General features: G+C 42.6%; 1 protein-coding gene across 1 annotated transcript in view; it reads left to right on the plus strand.

Annotated features, from left to right (window-relative positions):
* The window catches only part of skic8 (SKI8 subunit of superkiller complex), a 29,128-nt gene that overhangs the window by 9,626 nt on the left and 591 nt on the right, over positions 1–18,911 (plus strand). The window contains exons 6-10 of the mRNA XM_014124048.2: positions 446–594; positions 14,561–14,654; positions 15,548–15,641; positions 17,517–17,609; positions 17,979–18,057. Of these exons, the coding sequence (XP_013979523.1) occupies positions 446–594; positions 14,561–14,654; positions 15,548–15,641; positions 17,517–17,609; positions 17,979–18,057 (509 nt within the window). The remainder of the gene's footprint in view (positions 1–445; positions 595–14,560; positions 14,655–15,547; positions 15,642–17,516; positions 17,610–17,978; positions 18,058–18,911) is intronic.

An 18,911-nucleotide genomic window follows, 5' to 3' on the forward strand; every position in this document is an offset into this window, starting at 1 on the left:
TGACAAAACAAGGCTCACATGGCTCAACTGAGTGACCACAACCGACAAACTTGCAGCCAAAGCTATTGACACAAGACATATTCCCCTCTGCAATTGTGTATGATTTGTTTAGTTGTTGACTAATTGTAGTTCAGGCCAGAGCCATAGGAGTTCTAACTCAATAAACCTGGCGTTGCAAACACCATGCTCTACCAACTGAGCCACACGGTACCTTAAAGTATTTTTACTTAAGTGCTGTTCACACTACAGTATCCTCAAGGGTCACCCAGGATTACACCTTTATTCTGTTTCTCTCGTCGTTCCAATAGAACAGCTTGAGGAGAAACAAAGTAGCGCAGAAGTGTCCTGGCTTTTACTTCTGTGGGCTTCAATGTCACCCTTATGTTTTCTCTCTATGGTTTTCTGTATTCAGTAATGTAATGAAGGGTATTTTGTCTCATTCCAGTTGATGCATGGACAGTAGCCTTCTCCCCAGACTCCAAATACATTGCCACAGGAAGCCATCTTGGAAAGGTCAACATCTTTGGGGTTGAAAGCGGCAAGAAGGAGTACTCTTTGGACACCAGAGGGAAATTCATACTGAGTATAGCCTACGTAAGAAACAATCAAGATTGAATGTTGTTAATTGTGGGCCATTTTACTGATTATTACAGTGGAACAAGTGTTCACTCAATACATGTTATAGGTCCCCACACACACACATATTTTTCACACTTTTACAGTGTTTGCTAGTTTCAACAACATAAAACAGGAACATCTATTTTGACAGCACTGGGCCTTTTAAAAATAATAACACCATACCCACATACAATTAGCATAAGGGCTCTCCATTTGCACTCTGGGAGAGCAATTTGTGAAAATGACGATGCGCATCTCTGTAAATGCACTACACCCAACACAGGCTGGTCGTTATGAGTTATGTTGATTCGAGTATAGAACATCTCTGGGAACGCAGATATATTTCTAATACTTGTTTCGGTGTGTCACTTATGGGGATACGCCTTAGGGCGGGTCACAAGCTTGAAGTATCCAATCACACAGCATCTGTTGGACAGGTCGTGTGGCGAATGAGGTGAGCCCCTCGCTTACATAAAGAGAGCCACTCTCTTGCCAACTGGTCATTCTCTCAACTTCTTTGAGGAAGTGACTGTGTTCACTAAAATCTCTCCTCAGAACGACTAGGTTCCTGTCTTCCTACTGAACCGTTCTCGGGCAAACCGTGAGGGTAATGCTGATGTATGTAGGACATTAGCTCCTGTTGATTGTAGTGATGCACCAATATGACATTTTTGGCCAATACTGATATTCAATATTTTCCTTGCAAAAAAAATTATACCGACATATTTAACATTTTTGCGGCCTTTTAAAACTTCTTATGGGTACCTGGGACGGTAGCGTCCCACCTGGCCAACATCCAGTGAAATTGCATAGCGCGAAATTCAAAAATACTCAATTCAAATATTTAACATTCTTGAAAATATATGTTATACATCAAAATAAAGCTTAACTTCTTGTTAATCCAGCCGCCGTGTCAGATTTCAAAAAGGCTTTACGACGAAAGCAAACCATGCGATTATCAGAGGACAGAGCCCCGCATACAAAAGCATGAAAATCATATTTCAACCAGGCAGGTGCGACACAAAAGTCAGAAATAGCGATATAAAAAATGCCTTACCTTTGATCTTCGTATGGTTGCACTCACAAGACTCCCAGTTACACAATAAATGTTCATTTTGTTCGATAAATTCCCTCTTTATATCCAAAAACCTCAGTTTTGTTGGTGCGTTTTGTTCAGTAATCCAATGGCTCAAAGGCAGTCATAACAGACAGATGAAAAATACAAATAGTACCTGTAAAGTTCGTAGAAACATGTCAAACGATGTTTATAATCAATCCTCAGGTTGTTTTTAGCCGAAATAATCGATAACATTTCAACCAGACAATAGCGTCGTCAATATGAAAGGAAACGGGTCTGGCGACTTTCCAGGGTCCACCTCCCTCATTTTTCAGAATACAAGCCTGAAACAATTTCTAAAGACTGTTGACATCTAGTGGAAGCCATAGGAAGTGCAATTTGAGTCCCAATCAATAGATACTGTAATGGCATTCAATAGAAAACTACAAACATTAAAAAAATCCCACTTCCTGGATGGATCTTTCTCAGGTTTTCACCTGCCATTTCAGTCCTGAAAATTTAGAGTGTTTTCTATCCAAATCTACCGATTTATATGCATATCCTAGCTTCTGGGCCTGAGTAGCAGGCAGTTAACTTTGGGCACGCTTTTCATGCAAAATTCCGAATGCTGCCCCCCCATCCCCCAAAAAGTTAACGCCGATGTCAAAGCTGACGTGCATACCTATATAACATGACGTAATGACGCCACGTAAAATTTTGCGCTACACTTGCAACACAGCATTCCTAACCCACAATGCCTGCTGTGTGGATCGAGCAGTCAACAAGTCCAGCAGTGATTTGAAAGAGTAAGAACATTTCAGCGAGACAACTCAAAGGCAAAATCTATTAACGCCAAGATAATGGGATTCATTGCCCTTGAAAATCAACCGTTCTCTGTCGTGGGTGATGTTGGCAATCGCCGACTGGTCGAGCACCGGTACACACTACCAAGTGCGCTATTTTTCAGATGTTGCCCTACCAGAGTTACACAGTAATAGCGTCACTGCTATTAGCTTCACGACTGACATTTGGACCAGCGATATCAGCCCCATGAGCATGCTGAGTCTGACAGCACAGTGGGTCGTCGAGGATTGCATGCTCATGATTGTGCTGGTTGTCATACCGCTGCTGCCATTTCAGAACATGTTTTAAACATGAACACACTAGCTAGCTCCATTCGAACAACTGACTCGAGAAATAAGCTCATCAACTGCACCTGCAGCAGACGTGATACCCTCGCTCATGGCATTGAAACGCCTGCTCAACAAAACTGCCGACACAGGCTGTGAACAAGCGATTCGGTTGCATTCTCTCTTTACTATGTTGCCACCATGCTCGATGCTATGTACAAGGACCGCTACTTTCGATGCAGACGAGAAACATGGTTTATGTGAAATGTTAAATACACAGCTGGACAAGATGGAAACAGACACGCTGACAGTGGGCACCGAGGAAGAGAGGCCATGGACAGAGCTGAAACTTCACTGCTTGACATGTATGATGAAATCCTGGTTGAGAACAAAACGATTGAACAAATAAACAACGAAACAGCAAGTAAGTGAAATAAATGGCTTTTGATTATGTTTTACTGGAAATGGCAACATAAGTAAATGCCAACAAAATAACTTTTTGGTCAGTATGGTGTGTGTGTGTGTGTGTGTGTGTGTGCTATTTAACTGTACGAGAATGCTTAACCTCACTAGGGTAGGGGGCACTATTTTCACCTCCGGATGAAAAGGGTGCCCAAAGTATGTAATGTTTTGTCTGCTGAGCGCTGTCCTCAGATAATCGCATGGTTTGCATTCGCCGTAAAGCCTTTTTGAAATCTGACACAGCGGCTGGATTAACAAGTTCAGCTTTATTTTGATGTATTGCACTTATGATTTCATGAAAGTTAAATATTTATAGTAATTTACTTTGAATTTGGCGCTCTGCAATTTCACCGGAAGCGTAGAGACTTTATTAGAAGGGTTAGCGCCTTGCGGCGAGAGCTAACTCACCGCAAGGCTAGCTACACCAAACTAGCTTTTCTACCTGCAACAGTAGAATTGCTATCTCTCCTCTGTCGTTTAGCACAACACACTCACAGGCCGTGTTGACTAGACTGGCCGCCCTAGCTTCACAGCCCGATGCTCGAGAGACACATAGTTCATGGAGAGACAAAGAAAGCATGCACTTCCTCAAGTAAACAGTGTGATAACTAGCTAGGCTATTAGCCACGAGGCAAACACTAGCACAGACTTTGCTTGAGGAATCATATTCCTCGGAGCCATGGAGCCTGCTACCCTTGCACAGGGAGAACCTAGCCGGCCTCCTGCCCCCATTCAAGAACTTTCACACCCGTACCAATGTTGGGCGACAATAGCAGGCAATGATACACACTCCCGTGTGCCACCTGCTTTGATTTTGAGCACACTGCGGCATCACCCGCTAACCCCGAGTTCTGCGGGCACAGCCTGCTAACTACCTTCACTGGCGAGTGCACAGAGCAAACCCCAAACAAAACGCGTTGCCCTCAGTCTCCGGGCAATGAGGCTAACCCACATACCCTACCCTCTTGAGAGGAAGCTATGTAATATGGAGCCCTCGAATCACTATCAAAACAGAACCTCTATATCGACGAGAAAGTAATACTCCAAATTGATGAGGAGGAAGAGGAAACTGAAATCCACTGCTAGAGGCCCTCTTCCGACCTCAGTGCCGCATCGGCACCCAACGTGAACTTTGGGCTGATCGATGTCTGTAAATGGGCAGCGACCAGGTTCTGTATTGACTGGCCCGCACCCGTGGGGGGTGGCAGCGTTGAAGGAAACTCTCCTCACAAACCATCGTGGGGAAACGACTCCTCTCAGCGGTTCCAGCATGTGTGGCTGAAGCCAAACATAACTTGGACAAGCCCCTCTCCAGCAAGATCCAAACCAGACTCTTTGTTGCCATGGACATTCAGGGCATGGAGGAGATGGGCCACGGGCGTCACCGGCTAGCCACCTCAACCCCAGTGCCTCCTCTATGACCGGCACTTCTCTCTCTGGGAAGACTGAGTGCTTCACCACCTTCGTATTCTAAAAGGTCTATGTGGCTGCAGCACATTCAAGATGGGCATTGAACACAACGTTCTTACTGCTGGCCATCTGCAGTGCCATTGTGGACACAGGTGAAGGTCAGCAACCCAACGCTGAAAGTATTTCAGCCAAGACCAATGTGACAAGATCTGTATCGCTGTGGTTCTCAACCTCCTGAGCACGCAGAGGCGCAATCCAAGTCTGTGGGTGAACCTTATAATGGTGGGAGGGGTAGCCCTGTGGCTCAACTTGTCCAGCCTCTTGGACAAGGAAAAGTCAGTTTTCCTTGATGCTCCTATCGTGCCGAAGGAACTGTTTGGGCCTTCTGTCTCCACCATGCGACACAAGTGCAAACTTCGCAAGAAGGCAGGGGAATCCTTCAACTTAGTCTTGCCCCATAGACCTGGGTACTGTGGCAACCTGGTCTCCCCCCACGAGCCAAGGCTTCGCTGGCAACTCACAGGCACCAGGGTTTGCTGTAACGCGAAACCCCCAGCGACGCAGCAGGCTTGCGAACCCACAGTTGCCGACAGTGGGGGAAGCAGCCCTTTGCTGTGACCGCACCGGGGTCATGCGCACCTCATTCCCCAGGGGGGGAAGTAGGGGCGTCCAACCAAGGGGTACATCCCCGGCAGTAGAGGGGCAGTCAACAGTTCTCAGTGTTCTGGTCTGCCTCCTCTCGGGTGGAGTTCAGACCCCCGCCCCCCATGAAAATGCTCAGAACGTGTCTCCGAGTGCTAGGGTTGATGGCATCCACCATCTCCATATTACTACGGGGACTACTGAGAAATACTTTCAGCGTATTTTTTTTTAGGAAAGCCGATAAATAAAACTTGGCACAGGCCAATTTCCCGGGAGAAGAAAAAATCCCTTTGCGAAATGTATTTTAGCCTATTCATTTCATTGATGTAAATACATTTGACCGGTCATGCTTGTCGATCTATAGGTAAACTTGCGTGATTTAGTGGAATTAAATTGAAGCGTGTATCTTATTTATCACATGCATACTGATACAAAGCCTTTGAGCAAAAATCTGTCAGGCCGCACGAGAGCTGCTGCCACGGCATCTCAAACAGCAAATGAATAAGCAACAAAAGGCGTTTCATCAGCGCGTCACACCACTTTGCAATGAGCTGCCAAGGCAGCAGCTACTTTTCCTGGGGTCCAAACAAATATTAAGGCACTTTCATTACATATACAGTGCATTCAGAATGTATTCAGACCCCTTGACTTTTTCCACATTTTGTTCCTCAATCTACACACAATACCCCATAATGATAAAGTGAAAACATTTTTTTTTTCTCCAATTTATTAAAAATAAAAAACATACCTTATTTACATAAGTATTCAAACCTTTTGATGTGAGACTCAAAATTGAGCTCAAGTGCATCCTGTTATCATTGATCATCCTTTATGTTTATGCAACTTGATTGGAGTCCACCTGTGGTAAATTCCATTGATTGGACATGATTTGGAATGGCACACACCTGTTTATGTAAGGTTTCACAGTTGACAGTGCATGTCAGAGGAAAAAAAACAAGCCATGAGGTCGAAGGAATTGTCCGTAGAACGCCGAGACAGGAATGAGTTGAACATATCTGGGGAAGGGTACCAAAACATTTCTGCAGCATTGAAGGTCCCGACGAACATAGTGGCCTGCATTATTAACCTCTCTAGGCTAGGCGGGACGAATTCGTCCCACCTACGTAACAGCCACGGCTATCCTGTGGCGCGATTTTCAAAACCTTAAAAATCCTATTACTTCAATTTCTCAAACATATGACTATTTCACAGCATTTTAAAGATAAAACTCTCGTTAATCTAACCACACTGTCCGATTTCAAAAAGGCTTTACAACGAAAGCAAAACATTAGATTATGTCAGCAGAGTACCAAGCCAGAAATAATCAGACACCCATTTTTCAAGCCAGCATATAATGTCACCAAAACCCAGAAGACAGCTAAATGCAGCACTCACCTTTGATGATCTTCATCAGATGACAACCCTAGGACATTATGTTATACAATACATGCATGTTTTGTTCAATCAAGTTCATATTTATATCAAAAACCAGCTTTTTACATTAGCATGTGACGTTCAGAACTAGCATACCCCCGCAAACTTCCGGGAATTCGCTAACATTTTACTAAATTACTCACGATAAACGTTCACAAAAAGCATAACAATTATTTTAAGAATTATAGATACAGACCTCCTCTATGCACTCGATATGTCCGATTTTAAAATAGCTTTTTGGTGAAAGCACATTTTGCAATATTCTAAGTACATAGCCCAGGCATCACGGGCTCGCTATTTAGACACCCGGCAAGTTTAGCACTCACCATAATCATATTTACTATTATAAAAATGTCATTACCTTTTGTTGTCTTCGTCAGAATACACACCCAGGACAGCTACTTCAATAACAAATGTTGGTTTGGTCCAAAATAATCCATCGTTATATCCGAATAGCGGCGTTTTGTTCGTGCGTTCCAGACACTATCCGAAATAGTAAAGAAGTGTCACGCGCTTGGCGCAATTCGTGACAATAAAATTCTAAGTATTCCATTACCGTACTTGAAGCATGTCAACCGCTGTTTAAAATCAATTTTTACGACATTTTTCTCGTAGAAAGCGATAATATTCCGACAGGGAATCTCCTTTTCGGCAAACAGAGGAAAAAAATCCCAAAGGCGGGGGCGGTCGGGGTCACGCGCATAAGCTAGTGTCTCTTGATGGGCCACTTGAGAAAGGCGATAATGTGTTTCAGCCTGGGGCTGGAATGACGACATTCTGTTTTTTCCCGGGCTCTGAGAGCCTATGGACGACGTGGGAAGTGTCACGTTAGAGCAGAGATCCTTAGTAAATGATAGAGATGGAAAAGAAGTTCAACAAATGGTCAGACAGGCCACTTCCTGTAAAGGAATCTCTCAGGTTTTGACCTGCCATTTGAGTTCTGTTATACTCACAGACACCATTCAAACAGTTTTAGAAAATGTAGGGTGTTTTCTATCCATATGTAGTAAGTATATGCATATTCTAGTTACTGAGTAGGAGTGGTAACCAGATTAAATCGGGTATGTTTTTTATCCAGCCGTGTCAATGCTGCCCCCTAGCCCTAACAGGTAAATGGAAGAAGTTTGGAATCACCAAGACTTCCTAAAGCTGGCCGCCCGGCCATACTGAGCAATAGGGGGAGAAAGGCCTTGGTCGGGGAGGTGACCAAGAACCCGGTGGTCACTCTGACAGAGCTCCAGAGTTCCTCTGTAGAGATGGGAGAACCTTCCAGAAGGACAACCATCTCTGCAGCAATCCACCAATCAGGCCTTTGTGGTAGAGTGGCCAGATGGAAGCCACTACTCAGTAAAAGGTACATGACAGCCCGTTTGGAGTCTTTTTGACCATGAAAAACAAGATTCTCTCTGGTCTGATGAAACCAAGATTGAACTCTTTGGCCTGAATGTAAAAGCTTCACATCTGGATGAAACCTGCCACCATCCCTACGGTAAAGCATGGTGGTGGCAGCATCATGCTGTGGGGATGTTTTTCAGCAGTAGGGACTGGGAGACTAGTCAGGATCGTGGGAAAGCTGAACGGCGCAAAGTACAGAGAGATCTTTGATGAAAACCTGCTCCAGGGCACTCGGGACCTCCGATTGGGGCGAAGGTTAACCTTCCAACAGGACAACGGCCCTAAGCACACAGCCAGGACAATGCAGGAGTGGTTCCGGGACAAGTCTGATTGTCTTTGAGTGGCACAGCCAGAGCCCGGACTAGATCCCAATCGAATGTCTCTAGAGAGACGTGAAAATAGCTGTGCAGCTACCTTCCCCATCCAACCTGACATAGCTTGAGAGGATCTACAGAGAAGAATGGGAGAAACTCCCCAAATACAGGTGTGACAAGCTTGTAGCGTCACACCAAAGAGGACTCAAGGCTGTAATTGCTGCCAATGGTGCTTTAACAAAGTACTGAGTATAGTCTGAATGCTAACATTTCCGAAAACTAGCTTTTGCTTTGACATTATGGGGTATTGTGTGTAGACTGATGAAAAAAACAATTTAACCTGTTAGGGCTAGGGGGCAGTATTTACACGGCCGGATAAAAAACGTACCCGATTTAATCTGGTTATTAATACTGCCCAGAAACTAGAATATGCATATAATTATTGGCTTTGGATAGAAAACACCCAAAAGTTTCTAAAACTGTTTGAATGGTGTCTGTGAGTATAACAGAACTCATATGGCAGGCAAAAACCTGAGAAGATTCCTTACAGGAAGTGGCCTGTCTGACAAGTTCTTGTTCTTCTTGACTCTCTTTATTGAAAACTGAGGATCTTTGCTGTCACGTGACACTTCCTACGGCTCCCATAGGCTCTCAGAACCCGGGAAAAAGCTGAATGATGTAATTCCAGCCCCTGGCTGAAAAACATTAGCGCCTTTGGTAAGTGGTCTTTCAGAGGACAATGAGACTGAGGCGCGTGCACGAGGCGACCATGTTTTTATTTTCTCTCTCTTTGTACTAAAACACAGATTCCCGGTCGGAATATTATCGCTTTTTTACGAGAAAAATTGCATAAAAATTGATTTTAAACAGCGGTTGACATGCTTCGAAGTACAGTAATGGAATATTTAGATTTTTTTTTGTCACGAAACGCGTCGGGCGCGTCACCCTTCTTTACCCTTTCGGATAGTGTCTTGAACGTACGAACAAAACGCCGCTATTTGGATACAACTATGGATTATTTTGAACCAAACCAACATTTGTTATTGAAGTAGAAGTCCTGGGAGTGCATTCTGACGAAGAACAGCAAAGGTAATAACATTTTTCTTATAGTAAATCTGACTTTGGTGAGGGCTAAACTTGGTGGGTGTCTAAATAGCTAGCCCTGTGATGCCGGGCTATCTACATAGAATATTGCAAAATGTGCTTTCACCGAAAAGCTATTTTAAAATCAGACATAGCGAGTGCATAGAGGAGTTCTGTATCTATAATTCTTTAAATAATTGTTATGCTTTTTGTGAACGTTTATCGTGAGTAATTTAGTAAATTCACCGGAAGTTTGCGGGGGGTATGCTAGTTCTGAACGTCACATGCTAATGTAAAAAGCTGTTTTTTGATATAAATATGAACTTGATTGAACAAAACATGCATGTATTGTATAACATAATGTCCTAGGTGTGTCATCTGATGAAGATCATCAAAGGTTAGTGCTGCATTTAGCTGTGGTTTGGGTTTATGTGACATTATATGCTTGCTTGAAAAATGGGTGTCTGATTATTTCTGGCTTGGTACTCTGCTGACATAATCTAATGTTTTGCTTTCGTTGTAAAGCCTTTTTGAAATCGGACAGTGTGGTTAGATTAACGAGAGTCTTGTCTTTAAAATGGTGTAAAATAGTCATATGTTTGAGAAATTGAAGTAATAGCATTTCTAAGGTATTTGAATAACACGCCACGGGATTCCACTGGCTGTTACGTAGGTGGGACGAAATCGTCCCACTGGCCCTAGAGAAGTTAATCAATTTTAGGCTGTAAAGTAACAAAATGTGGAAAAAGTTAAGGGGTCTGAATACTTTCTGAATGCACTGTAAAACAAAAGATAAAACTATACATCATACAACGTTATTACACCAGTACATAACTACAATACCGTATTCATAATACCACCGTACAATGTGTGTGTGCTAGCACTTGTGTGCGTCTGTACCGTTTGTCTCTTCAGGCCCCACTGTTCCATAAGGTATACTTTAACATTTTTTTTTAATCTAATTCTACTGCTTGCATCAGTTACCTGATGTGGAATAGAGTTCCGTTTAGTCATGGCTCTATGTAGTATTGTGTGCCTCCCATAGTCTGTTCTGGACTTAGGGATTGTGAAGAGACCTCTGGTGCCATGTCTTGTGGTGTATGCATGGGTGTCGGAGCTGTGTGCTCGTAGTTTAAACAGACAGCCCGGTGCATTTAGCTTGTCAACACTTCTTACAAAAACAAGTAGTGATGAAGTCGATCTCTCCTTCACATTGACATGCATATTATTGTTTGCTCTCTGTGTACATCCAAGGGCCAGCCGTGCTGCCCTGTTCTGAGCCAATTGTAATTTTCCTAAGTCCCTCTGTGGCACCTGACCACACGACTGAACAGTTGTCCAGGTGCGACAACTAGGGCCTGTAGGACCTGCCTTGTTGATAGTATTGTTAAGAAGGCAGAGCAGCACATTATGGACAGGCTTCCCACCATCTTAGCTACTGTTTTATCAATATGTTTTGACCATGACAGTTTACAATCCAGGGTAACTCCAAGCAGTTTAGTCACCTCAACTTGCTCAATTTCCACAATATTCATTACAATATGTAGTTGAGGTTTAGGGTTTCGGTGAATGATTTGTCCCAAATACAATGCTTTTAGTTTTTGAAATATTTAGGATTAATTTATTCCTCCCACCATCCTGAAACTAACTGCAGCTCTTTTATGTGTTGCAGTCATTTCAGTAGCTGACGTGTATAGTGTCGAGTCATCCACATACATAGACACACTGGCATTACTCAAAGCTGGTGGCATGTCGTTAGTAAATATTTTAAAAAGTAAGGGGCCAAGACTGCTTCCCTGGGGAATTCCTGGTTCGTCCTAGATTATGTTGGAGTGGCTTCCATTAAAGAACACCCTCTGTGTTCTGTTAGAGGTAACTCTTTATCCACAATATAGTAGGGGGTGTAAAGCCATAAAGTTTTTCCAGCAGCAGACTATGATCAATAATGTTAAAAGCTGCACTGAAGTCTACCAAAACAGCCCCCACAATCTTTGTATCATCAATTTCTGTCAGCCAATCATCAGTCATTTGTGTAAGTGCTTGTTGATTGTCCTTCCTTATAAGTGTGCTGAAAGTCTTGTTAATTTGTTTACTGTAAAATAGCATTGTGTCTGGTCAAACTACATCTTTTTCCAAAGGGTTTGTAACAGGCTGATTTGGTCAGCTATTTGAGCCAGTAAAAAGTACAATTCTTGTCTTTCATAATTTGGTCAGATATAATTGGATGATTAGTGTCAGCGTTTGTTGCTGGTATGTCATGCCTAAGTTTGCTAATCTTGCCAATTAAAAAAACGTTCCAATCGGTTGTGCAGCCAGACTTATTTGCCATCCCTCTCAACCATACAATTGTTCAATTCCTCATCAATCCAAGGGGACTTAACAGATTTCACAATCATTTTCTTAATGGTTGCATGCTTATTAGTAACTGGAATAAGCAATTTCATACATGTGTCAAGTGCAGTGTCTGGTTGCTCCTTATTACACACCAAAGATCACCAAATATTCTTTACATCAACATAAGAACCACTACTTTTGGAACTTTGGTTTTCCTAGATATGGCTACTATATTGTGATCTCCACATCCTATGGATTTGGATACTGCTTTAAAGCAAATTACTGCAGCATTAGTAAAGCTGTGATCAATACATGTTGATTTAATTCCTGTGCTGTTTGTAACTACCCTGGTAGGTTGACTGGGTGGCATGCTCTCTCCGTCTACACTGTCCAACTGTCAAGATTATTCTATGGAGCAGGGCGCACCTGCTTTCACTACTCGCATCCCAGGTGTATTGAATGTGGGAGCGGACTTGTTATCCAGAGGGAATCTCCTATACAGGGATTGGAGACAGAACTAGATCTGAGAGACACACGGTCTAGCCACTGTAGATCTCTGCATTGCACAAAGAAACGTGCCTCAGTTGGTAGAGCATGGCACTTGCAACGCCATGGTTGTGAGTTTGATTCCCACGGGGGACCAGTATGAAAAATGTATGCACTCTCCAGTAAGTCGCTCTGGAAAAGAACATCTTCTAAATGACTTAAAATCTGAATGTAGACTCTCATTGCCCATTCTTTGCGTTCACAGGATACGCACCACTGTGACTGGAAACGCTGGCACACCCTTTGCCAAGGGTGATGTTCTGCATGTTTCCTTCTCTGCTTGATTCTCCCCACTCTGAACAGAGTGAGGGATGAAAGACAGATCCCTCATCTTGGTAGCCCCTCGATTGCCAGTCAGGCAATTGGTAGCCCCTCTGGGCCTGTCCGTGAGAGGTTATATCTGAATGTGACCGGCTTGTCTCTGAGTCATTTTGCCTATCCAGAGTGCCAGGGTGTTCTCCGTTTTGCTCGTCCCCCCCCCGCCACAAAGGCATCTTGGGACTTGTCTGTAGCTACTGTCTGTAGCGTCTGAACAGTTTGCTACACACTAATATGGCCCCTCTGTGGAAAGGTGTCTGTCTGTCATGGAAAGAGCAGGTGTTCCTAATGTTTGGGTTACTTGAGTAACCCCGGTTCTATGAGAATACGAGTGAGCTGTCACTGCATTTCTCTGCTTGCAAGAGCGCAAGGAAGAGGCATGTTCGAGAATTACCAGTTGGCGGGCGAGTGGCTCCCTTTATGGAGGAGAGGGACTCCCTTCATTTGCCACTTTACCTGTGTCTCTGACACTGTAATTGGATACTTCAAGCTTGTGACCCACCTTGCTTATCCCATAAAACCAGGGTTATACAAGTAACCTAACATTTTAAAGAACTGAGTGGCTGCTGATCTGACTTCTCCCTGACCTTTTCTTCAGAGCCCTGAAGGTCCTGAAGCTTATGCGCATGTGCGGATCACGTTCTGCTCATGTTTATGCTCTACTTTAAGTAGTAGGGAACAGGCTACTCTGGCAAATGGTGCTTGTTTAATAAAGTTAGATCAAAGCTGAATCAATGTCTGCAAGATCATAATTTTCTACATAACAGAACTTAATATAAAAGCATAGTATAATACTGTAAGACAAATCCCAAATTTTTCTCATGTGGCCAAAACTCAACAGTGCGCACCTCTAGGCAAAATATCAAATCTGTCATATGCGCCAACTACAACAGTTGTAGACCTTACAAGCCCTTAACCAACAATGCAGTTTTAAGAAAAATATTAGTTAAAAGATTTACTAAATAAAGTAAAATATAAAAACAGCAACAATAACGAGGCTATATATACGGGGGTACCAGTACTGAGTCAATGTGCGGGGGTAGAGGTTAGTCGAGATAATATGTATATGTAGGTAGAGGTAAAGTGACTAGCAGCATAAAAAAGTGGGGTGGGGGGGGGTCAATGCAAATAGTTCATGTAGCCATTTGATTCGCTGTTTCGTAGTCTTATGGCTTGGGGGTAGAAACTGTTAAGGAGCCTTTTGGACCTAGACTTGGTGCTCCGATACCGCTTGCCGTGCGGTAGCAGAGAGAACAGTCTGACTAGGGTGGCTGGAGTCTGACAATTTTTAGGGCCTCTGACACTGTCTGGTATAGAGGTGCTGGATGGCAGGAAGCTTGGCTCCAGTGATGTGCTGGGCCGTACGCACTACCATCTGTAGCACCTTGCGGTCGGATGCCGAGGAGTTGCCATACCAGGCCGTGTGTTTGGCTCATGATAGTTTGTTGGTCATGTGGACATCAAGGAACTTGACTCTCTCTACCTGCTCTACTACAGCCCCGTTAGCTACAGCAAATGTGTGTAAAGTAGAGGTAAAGAAACATGCGTAGAACATCTTACGCACATGCGCAGAAGCTTCGGGACCTTTAGTGCTCGGGAGGAAAGGTTGAGTTAAGTCGGAGCCACAGCCTTTAAAGAATTGTCAGTGCTGCAACTATCAAATGTTCCTGATAATGAATTCACTTCTTCAGCTGGCAGTGGTTCATAGTTTTTATCTCACATTTTCCCCATGATTACATCAATAACATCTAGTTAAACGTTCAAATACTACTGCTGAAATACTTGAATTAAAAAATTTTCCCCTATCTTTTTTCCAGAGTCCAGACGGAAAGTACTTGGCCAGTGGAGCTATAGATGGAATCATTAACATCTTTGACATTGCCACTGGGAAACTACTCCATACGCTGGAAGGTACATTCTCTGGCCTCTGTCCCTCAACCACTTTCTCCCACAACATCTCAGTAGCTAGGTTTCCATCCAATTGGCGACAGATTTACATGTGAATATTCTAAAATCCGCATTAAAAACAATGTGCAGTTTCCCATCAGAGATGTTTCCATCAAATTGACTTTTTGTGGATAAATTCCATGTAACAAATAAAACAATACAAGTAAATGGGTTTCTAACGCATTTTCAACTCTACTGATCGTTTTGTCGCAGAAAGAAAGTGTTATATAGCAAATGTGGTCTTTACAAGTGTGCTTAAGCCAACAGCTCGCAGGCGGTGCGGGTAGGCTACATACACGTATCTATTATGTACAAAAGAGCAAGATTATTTTTTTGGTCAAACGGCAGCCAAGCACCAATCGTCATGTCACCAGAATAAGACCCTTGTTATTTATTGGAAAGCAGCATCAAGCACATCACTGTGCACTTTCAACACCCAGTGAAGTTCATTATAACTTATTTAATCTGTAGCCTATTAAACTTCATGCTTTCCTGAGTCGTAGTGGGATAATATATCATTGCGTGATTACAAGTTTACGTCTATGGTTGTTATATCAATATTTGCACATAAAGGCGTTTTTGTCATTTCTCGCCTAATTAATTTTACCGCCACAAAAAGATCCCACCGTTGCGTATTTTGTTTTGTCAACATTTGTTAAGTACTTTACTCTCATAAAAAGGTTGGATGGAAACCTGGTTAGTAAAACATTTCACTGGCTGCTATGTGACTCAATGGACAATGTCATGCGTCTTCATATTGAAGGGGTATAGCTCTCACGAATTGTCAGCACTGAAGACAAGCTGTGTGTTTTAATCAAGCATGCTGTGTCCCCCCTCTCTCCACTCCCTCTCTGTAGGTCACGCCATGCCCATCAGATCTCTGACGTTCTCTCCAGACTCACAGCTCTTAGTCACAGCCTCAGATGATGGCTACATCAAGATTTATGACGTGTAAGTTCACTGGGGAGTTAATGGCCATCTGACTCGCCTGCTCTCATTTTAGGGTATTGTGGTGTAGAATAAGAATCCTACAGACTGTTCCAAACAAATAAAAAATGCATGGCTGTATTGCTTTGTGCTCAAGGCAATGTATCCATGAATTGAATATTTGGGATATATTTGAAACAACTTTTTAAGTCTTGGTGGTTCTCTTTGAGAACCAAGTGAAATGTCAAATTACATTGTCGCACAGGTCCACGCTGACTTCCAGTGATGGCTCACCCTAAAATCACCCCAAAGTCTGATGCCAAGCAGTCCCTATACTCATATTTTGGGTGTTGCTGTTGCTATCACACTCCTTTTTTGGAAGACGTTTAATTATTTGAAAAAAAGTATTAACTGACACATATGGTTGCAAAGCTACTGGTAATGTGGCAATCTTTGGTAACTTTTTGTTAATTTATACTTTATATATAAAAAAGTATCAATTTTTTTTTTATATCGTCCATAAGTTTCTAGTGGCTAGACCATATGGTTCAAGATAAAATAGCCTAATCAACAATGGCATTATTTTCAATTAACTCTTCCAACTATTGACTTTTTCCACAACTACCACCAGTTTGGAGCAAAAACACTGACAACAAAAACATAGTTAAATAAATGTGTAAATATGCGGAAACCCTCATTAAACACCAAGTTGATGATAATTTATAACTTTGTTAATCTATTTTAAAATATTTTAGATGTGATAAGGCCACAAAGAGATAATTAGACACCTGTGGAAATCTGAAGGGCCCAACAAGGCCACAAGATGTCACCTGAAAGCGAAAATGGGTTTTTAGACATGTTTGCAAATTTATTTCAAATAAAGAAACATAACTTATTTACATAAGTATTCAGTTTCCATTGATTATCCTTGAGATGTTTCTACAACTTGATTGGAGTCCACCTGTGGTAAATTCAATTGATGGAAAGGCACCCACCGGTCTATATAAGGTCCCACATTTGATAGTGCATGTCAGAGCAAAAGAGACAGGATTGTGTCGAAGCACAGATCTGAGGAAGGGTACCAAAACATTTCTGCAGCATTGACGGTCCCCAAGAACACAGTGGTGTCCATCATTCTTAAATGGAAGAAGTTTGTAACCACCAAGACACTTCCTAGAGCTGGTCCCATCATGCAGTACAAAAAAATACTTGTCTGTCCATTTCTCTTGGAACTTTGTTTTCTTCTTGAATCGACCATATCCTTCTCTTAGCCACCGGAGCCATGTGAGCTAGCTACATTTCCCCGCCGCCATCTTTCTGATTTTCCAGGTTCTCCCCGGTGGTTGTTTGTTCATAGCTGTCATGTTGTTGTTCTCCAGCTCATCCCCCTCGTTTTTATTGTCAATAGATTTACGTTACTTATTTTTTTTTTTTTTACAATAAATCGATCCATGTCAACCAGACTGCAAAATTAGCTAGTAGCAAACTGATGTGTGTCGGTCGCTGTAGTTGAGCAGTTGCGTTCTATTTCAGCCTTTCTGTTCAACAGCTGCGCTATACTGCCATCTATCTGCTGTCCAGAGAACTATATATATTCAATGAAGTGATTCAGGCCTGCATTAAACACATTGAATTGAAATTGTATCATTTATGTAATATGAATGGAAAATAGGAAAATGACCGTGAGCCGTAAATTAAGGGCTCATGCGGCATGCGGGCCGCGCAATGAGTACCACTGATTTAGAGTAAATTCTTCCCAGAAGGGTGGGGGCTGTTATAGCAGCAAAGGGGGACCAACTCCATATTAATGCCCATGATTTGGAATGAGATGTTCCACGAGCAGGTGTCTAAATACTTTGTCATGTATTTTATTAACACTTGGAAAATGTTGTTTTACAGGCAGCATGCCAAGTTGGCAGGCACCCTGAGTGGCCACGCATCCTGGGTCCTCAACGTAGCTTTCTCCCCTGACGACACGCATTTTGTGTCCAGGTAAAGTGTGTGTGCTTCTCTTAATTCAGTAACTGTTTTGGTTTTTAATAGCGAGTTCCCAGATCATATTTGATGTGATTTAATAATGGCAGGTGTCAAAGTCTAATTCAAAGACCATAAAACAATTGTCACTCGCATTTCTTTCACCAATCCAGTTATGTAAAATCAGTGATAACGTCAATGATGGGAGAAGGAAGAGATCCTAATTCCAAAGTGTTCCAACAAGATTTTTTTTCTTTTTTTTTTTTTCTCTTCGCACACATTCAGATTTTAAGGGCTAGAGTCTAGACTACCACTGACAGTTGTGATGCCAAGAAGTGTTATGAATTTTTGGAATGACAAAATTACTTTTGTCTTTGCTCCTCTCAGTTCCTCAGACAAGAGTGTAAAGGTTTGGGACGCCAGCTCCAGGGCGTGTGTCAATACATTCTTTGACCATCAGGACCAGGTGAGAACATTCAGTCAACTCTCAACGGCTAATGGAACATTTTGTTGATCCTGAGGACCGTACATTTTATTTAGAAAGCACTTCTCGTTTTACAATCCATATAGTGCATGCATCGAATGTATTCTGGATTGGGTGAACAGGACTCATAGCTTTAATCCGCCATATTATTTTCACCTACAGTCTGATCACAAAAGAAAGAAAATAAGGGAAGGGATTAATAATATTATTGGGTCTAACAGCCATATACAATACAGTAGACTCATCTCTTGCCCCCCTTCGGTGTTATAGTGGCTGGCCACTCAAAAGAATATGGGAATTGATGTGGCTGTTGTCCTACTATGCCCCCTGCTGTCTTTCTGTTATGTCTCAGCGTTGGCAGACTGAATAGTCCGAGCTGTCGTTAGATCTCCACTGCAGACGCCTGTAGGGAGGCTTAATCTTCTCTTTTAGAAAGCTTCAAATTTACAGACATTGCTCTGAGGAGAGGAGAGATCAGAGGCAGTTGAGTGTCTGGTCTGCTTTCCATTTTTAGCCTCTGTCTGAATGAAAGCTGCTGGGAAGTCAAGAGAATGATATGGACAAATGCAGCTGATAGAATCATCTCTCTTTTGTAGCAGTATCTCTTGTTCCGACTGGTCACAATAGACAGAGGAGCTCTTCTCGCTTTTCAGAGGTCGAATGTGTTATTGATGAAAGAACATCCCTTGGTTGTCCCACAATAATTTCAAAGCGTGCTTTTTTTTTTTTTTACAGAATAGCAAGATCTGAAATCTTGTCTAAATACATTTGATGGTGCAGTCGTACACCTGCATTCTGAACTGGTTTTGAAATGCCTACAGAGTATTTTAAGTGAC

Source organism: Salmo salar, chromosome ssa10, assembly GCF_905237065.1.
Source record: "Salmo salar chromosome ssa10, Ssal_v3.1, whole genome shotgun sequence".
NCBI lineage: Eukaryota > Metazoa > Chordata > Actinopteri > Salmoniformes > Salmonidae > Salmo > Salmo salar.